Here is a 6,578-nt window from a genome sequence, read left to right as displayed (position 1 = left end):
CTAGTTCTATTGAATACGGTATATCTAGCTTACTAGCTACCAACCCAAGTATATTCTTAAACTCTAGCGATACAAAACTATAATCGGCACCAGCGTTAAATAGAATAGATGCAAAGCGTTGATTGACAGGGAACGTACCAGTAACCACATTTGGATCTTGGCGTGCTTCCCTCGCTCCGATATTGAAAACTCTTCCTTATGCTTGATTGAGTTTCGGGCACTCTCGCTTGAAATGCCCCATGTCTCCACAATTGAAACAACCTGGTCCTCGACCATTACCGTTCCCATTACCACTTTGAGCATTGTTTTGGTTGCGATTCCCACCTCCAGCTTGATTTCCAAAATTTCCTCGATTACCATTTCTGCCATTCCCTCCTTGTGGGCGGTTTCCATTCCCATTACCTCCACGGTTGTTGTTACCAAAACCCCTTTGACCACCGCGGCCAGTACCAACCCAGCATGTTTCTTTCGTGTGACCAACGCTTCCACAAGATTCACATTTTCCAGATCAGCATCGTCCTTCGTGATGCAACTGACACGCATTACACTTGGGCAAGGTACCCATATACCCCTTTCCTTTGGCCTTGGCCGGTGCGCTTGTCTCATCCTTCTTGTTCGAACTGCTGGTACCTTTCTTAAAGTTGGAGAACTTCCTTTTGTTCTCTCCCGAGGACTCAACGTGAGTTTCTTTCTTTTTCTGGTCGGAAATCAAAAACTTGTTTAACCTGAAAGCTTCTTCAGTCAGTGACACGCTCAGATTGATAGCCTCAGTAATTGTTGCAGGCTTTGACGCATACTCATAATCTGAGGTTCTAACCCCCAAATGAAACGCTCAACACGTTTGAATTCCGGACTGACCATGTATGGTACCACGTGAGACAGATCGTGAAATCTCTGCACATATTCGGCGATCTTTGGGCCGTCCATCTTGAGGTTCCAGAATTCAGTTTCTAACTTTTGAATTTCGGCCCTGGAGCAATACTTTTTATGCATGAGCTCCTTCAGCTCATTCCAAGTCAAAGTGTATGCTGCTGCCTCTCCCAGTGTTTGGACTTGGAGATTCCACCATGAAAGCGCTCCATCAATGAACAATCCGGAGATGTAGGTGACTTGCTGTTCTGGTGCGCATTTGCTCATCCTTAACACGGAACGTCTTCTCCGTCCATCGAACATAAGCCACAGCACCCTCGGTGCCGTCAAAATTCAACGGTTTACAGTCTAAAAATTTCTTAAAGGTACAACCTGTACAAGCAATGTCATTTACAGGAATCATTAGAAAATGCACACGAAATATCCAAAGGTAACGTAATGTGTCCCAAGCGACTTAAACATTACCATGTGGTGGGTTGTTCCTCGAGGTACCCCCGCTAGTTTTGGCGCGTGAGGCCTCGTAATCTGCTATTGCTCGGGAGATCCTTTCTTGTAATTCGGCCTTAGCAGTGGGCAATCGAGTGTCTCTTCGTGGAGGCATCTTCTATAAGAAGATTGTATAGGTCAGGTCTTATGCCTATAAGTATGTAGTACGCGTATGTAATAACATTCATCAACACAAGTAACACATAACATCCCATGTCATAACACAAACAAGTAATCTAACAATGCATGTAATGAGAATGTTGCGATTGAGCTATCATATAACAAGACCACAAGTACAGTTTTCAAGTTTCACAATTGTATCATACATTAAAAGAGACTAAGGGTCACATCGCCCTTGTCCGAATCGTCTAACAAACTACAATAATCATAAGTCAAAAGTCAAAGTCAACATGTGGTCTTCAAAAAGCTGCACAATCTGGCCCAATAGCTGCATTCTCATCAAAAACATGCTATCTGCATCAAACCAAAAACCTCTAAGCTGATGGGGGAGGAGGAGGTGGAGGAATGAAAAGAAAATGGCACATACGCGCTAACTCCTCATCGAGAGTATGAACAAGCTGCAACAAACAGCAAATCTGCTGCTCCATAGTAAGAAATCGGATGTCGAAATCCGGGTAAGGAAATAGTGGAGCAAGTGGAGCAGCAAACTGTGATGGACCAGCACCAGGTGGAGGACGCGGGATCCTCTCCAGCTCAGTGACTCTACGACTCAACATATCCTGCTGGAGCTGCAAGGATAAAAGCAGACCGTCCCTCGAGTATCCAATGTGGAAGGGATGGTATGGATCAGATATAGGCATCACGTTGGGCGGAAACCACATAAATGGCTCGCCCGTGGGTGCAGAAGAAGGAGCAGCGTGTGTGAACTGTGGCATGAAATGGTCGGCTGCTGACACAAAAGGTACGTGAATGGCCTGCTGACTCGAAGGTCCTTCCCCGGGACGGGGAGGAGGGATATCCTGAAGAAATGTGACTGGAAAATATGTGCGGTGCGCATCTGACAAGTGTGGGTGAAACTGGATGACATCAATGGGCGCCTGGGTAGATGCAGGTGGGGGAGTAACTGGTCTGACAAAAGGAGGATAGTCGTCGTCGTCCTCCATCCACCCATTGCGGGTGTGAGCATATCTGGGGTCCACATGGGTAGCAAATGGAGCACGGTTAACAAGTACAGGGATCGGGTCAGGAAAGGGTGGCGCAACAACTGGTATGTCAACAGGGATAGGGTCATGCACAGGTAAAGGGTCGTGAGCAAGTATAGGCTCTGGTGCAATCTCAGGCTCTGGGTCAGCTGGAGCAAGCTCATGATCAGCGGGTATATCGAAGAGTTGATCGTCAGGAATGACAGGTGCCTCAAAAGGGTGCTCATCAGGTACAAACTCAATCTCATGATCTGGGTCAAAGTCATGTGGAAAAATGGGTGCAGCAGAAATTGCCATGTCGGAATCAGTGTCAGTGGGGTAATGCTGCACGCCCCGTGCGTGTAAAGTAGCGGATGATACAGACACAAACGAGTCAGGACCAGACAGGTCAGATAAAACCTCCACAACAGGAACCTCGACAGGTGGAAAAACAATGGCGTCGACAACTGGAATCTCATCAACAGGGACAACAATGTCATCATCGACCGGAATCTCAACAAGGGGAATAGCAACATCATCATCAACCGGAGCCCCGCCATCCTGGGCATCCTCAGGGGGACCCTCGATATAGAGATCGATGTCGTCGTCGGACATATGATCAAGAGGCAAATCCTCCAAAGAAAATGCAGCCAGAGGAAAAGGAGTAGGGATCTGGGCAAGAGGTAGATCCCCATCATGAAAACCATCAGCTATAGGTGTGTCATCTCTAAAATCTGGTAAGGTGAAGGGTTGAAAGTCATCGTCGTCGTCGCTCATGGTATCTGATGTAAAACCCTCTGGGTCTGTGGCTATCTCGTCATCTGAGACAATGGCCATAGGGTCTATCGTGTCGGACACTCCACTCTCAGAAGAAGATGACATAGTGTCTATAACAAACAATCACAGATATGCACGTACATTAATAATCATCAATTAAGTATGTATGCAGTAACAATGAAAGCATGTAATCATCCTAGTCTTCCCAGACTATCCCACCCAGCCTCTTAGACTGAACTCCCTAGTCTCTCAGACTAAAACCTTCCCAGTTTCTTAAACTGACTACCTAGTCTCTAAGACTCAATTTCCCCCAGTCTCTAAGACTAAACCTCCCCAGTTTCTAAGACTGAACCTCCCTCAGTATCTAAGACTGAACCTCCCTCAGTCTCTAAGACTGAACCTCCTCAGTCTCTAAGACTGAACCTCCCTCAGTCTCTAAGACTGAATTATAAATATAAGTTTTGAAATGTGTATTTGTGCCTTTTGTTTGTAAAAATGTTTGTTCCCTGGATCTGGACGTTTTAGTGTATGCAATGTAAAAATGTTTTCGTGAGAGCCCCAGTGATCGTAGTCTAGACTCGAGAAAGAATCCTAGTTCGCTACGATCGATGCTCTGATACCAAGCTGTCACACCCTGACTTTTGCGGAAGCGTGGTTATTTGGTGTGACTTCTTAATACCATAGTAATCAATCATAACAATGCTATATGATAAAAACATGAGATGTTCATCCATTAATAAAGTTTAGAAATTACCACAACATACTTGTCTTGAAAACATCGATACCAAATTAAGTTACAAATCATAACATGTTCAACTGAGTTCATAAAGACTCCACAAAAGACTTTAAATAAAACTGGAGTTTAGAAATATGTATCCCGTCCAGGATTAGGATACACCCCCTAAACTCGACAACCATGGATAACATCTATTATTTGAACGCAGCTTGAAGACACATGCATACCCCTGCCAGATCCTTTGGTTCCCTGAAATACATGTAGTTTGAAAAATCAACAGAAGTTGAGCGAGTTCATGTGTAAGTGAGTATGTATAAACCTTTGTATTCAATGTATGTATGAATGTCCGGGTACGATTGCAAACAAGGAAAAGATCACCAATGGTTTGCAAGGCCACTGATATGTGTGACGGTGTAGGAAGACTCAAACCTAGCAAATTTGTACCGGGCTTCCGGCTGGAAGACATAGTCACCACTATGGGTGTTAGGATCGGAGGCTGTCATGATTGTGCTTGTTTGTATGAATTGAACATTCAGAGTATATGAAATGATGTAAAGTGCAGCGGAAATGGATACAAACTTTGTAAACACAATCAAAGAAGAGAATAGTATGATAAACACTTGCTTTACTTTGAGTCGAATGATTACAATGAAAATCAAAAGATTACAAGCATGCTTACACAACTAAACTCCCCCTCAGCCTGATACCCTAAGGTTGGTTGCACAAGATGAAAGGATTGGATTGAGGAGAAGAACTCACTCGAAACGATCAAGTGTAACAGTACAGAGTACTGTTACATTTATAGACAATCCAAACCACTTAAGCATCAAAGCTGACGTCACCATGAAAGTGACATCTAACAACCTAACAAACTCTATCTACTGATCTATACAACTACTGCTTTGCTAACTACTGATATTGCATTACATTTCATGAGATGAATAAAACTTCTGCTGCATCGTTCTACTGCTGTGAACCCAGCAGTACTTGTCATGATCGGTAGTGCTTGACTCAAGGCAGCAGATTGAACAACAGGGCTTTTGGTCTTCATCAGTCCTTGAATGGAACAGCAGTTGTAGGTCAACAGATGTTGATAGAAGCAGTACTTTGGAGTATAGCAGATGTTGGAGCCATAGTCAAGGGGAAAGCTTATAGTAAACAGTTGCTTATTGTGAGTCCGCTGTTGTGATCGGTTTTGGCTTTCATTATCTGTTCCTCTGGTAGGGTTCAATCCCAACAATCTCCCCCTGGAACAGATAATGCCAAAACCCTTCATTATTCTGGACCTTTATTTCTCATCAGTAGTTCCTGAGCTTGCCTCTTAAATTCTTCTTCAAAATTCTTGGAACTTGTGTCATCATCATCCCTACACAGTGTAAGTTCAAGGAGATCCTGCAAATCTTCAACACTAAGGCCTAGTGCTTCTTTCCTTGATATGTACTTCACTTCACCATTGGTTCTGACCAGAGTCAATACATGGGTCTTTTGATCAGATATCCACTTTAGTATTTTTAAACCTAATGGGTTTCTTGGGAGAGATTTATTCTTTAATGAGTTTGGAGATGATGGCCTTGTGAACACTTGCAGACTTTCAAACATTCTTTTGAAGGCCATCTCAATGACATTGTTAGCAGCAGCTATGTCTTCTGCAGTCTCTTTTTCGATCAGCTCTTGCCTTTCAAAGTCTGTCATGCCTGTCGAAGTGTTTGGTGATGCAGGCTTGGTTAATACCTTTTTAAAAAGGTTCTGAAGCTTTGTTGAGTTCTCTTCTTTTAGACCCATTTTCATGATGGCATCATTGAAGTACTCAGCTTCCTTTTCTTTGACCTCTTCTTCCGACAGTTGTTTTCCTTCTTCTTGGTTTGTCACAAGAGTAGGATTGTCTGCTGATTTGAACATTGTTCTGAGGTTTTCTATCTGCTGTTCAAGCTTCATCATTTGTTCATGCTTCTTTGAAGTGCTTGAAACAGTTATCTTTCTTTTCTTCAGCCTTTCATAGGCTTCATCAGTATGCTGTTTTGACCATTTTGCTATGGCATCAGCAGTGTCTACTTTAGCATCTACCAATTCATGTTTCCTCTTTTTATATTCAGAAGTAAGATCAGCAATTAGCTTTTTATATTTGTTCCAGTTTGGAGCTGTCTTCTTCTTACTTGGATCACCTTTAATCCTTTCAATCTTGTTTGCTTCATGCTTCAGAGCCACTATTGGCCATTCTTCAAATTGGGTTTCTTCAGCTAGATAGAATTTTTCTTTCATGATATATGCAATAAGTTCTTTTCTTATCACCTTCCTTTGATCTGTCTTTTCTTTGCTCAGGACTTGTGCATAATCTTCCATCAGCTTAACTTTTGTAAGTAGGAACTCCAATCTTTTAGAAATGGCTTCATCACCCTAATCTTTGCATTCGAGTTTAGCTCGAATCTTTACTTGCCTTGCTTTCATTTCAAGATATTCATCCATGTCTTCTGGAACTATGAAGCCTATGAGAGAAGGAAATTTTCTTTTTGAAGGATCATCCTCGGTGTAGAATTGTTTCATCTCATTTTTTACAGCATCTAGTTCCA

The 6,578-nt window shown here is 42.9% G+C and overlaps 1 protein-coding gene across 1 annotated transcript; it reads right to left on the bottom strand.

Annotated features, from left to right (window-relative positions):
• Positions 1–1,850: 1,850 nt before the first annotated feature.
• LOC110870144 (calphotin-like) lies at positions 1,851–3,380 on the bottom strand. The gene has a single exon (XM_022119345.1). It carries the CDS (start codon positions 3,378–3,380, stop codon positions 1,851–1,853), a length of 1,530 nt encoding a protein of 509 aa, XP_021975037.1.
• Between the last annotated feature and the right edge of the window lie 3,198 nt (positions 3,381–6,578).

The sequence above is a fragment of the Helianthus annuus genome, chromosome 8, assembly GCF_002127325.2.
Source record: "Helianthus annuus cultivar XRQ/B chromosome 8, HanXRQr2.0-SUNRISE, whole genome shotgun sequence".
Classification (NCBI taxonomy): Eukaryota; Viridiplantae; Streptophyta; class Magnoliopsida; order Asterales; family Asteraceae; genus Helianthus; species Helianthus annuus.
The sequence above is the reverse complement of the archived record's forward strand: the minus strand, read 5'-3'. Positions and strand labels throughout refer to the sequence as shown.

Excerpts from the sequence above, each read along its gene's own strand:
- LOC110870144 (XM_022119345.1), bottom strand. The coding sequence starts at position 3,380 with ATGTCATCTTCTTCTGAGAGTGGAGTGTCCGACACGATAGACCCTATG.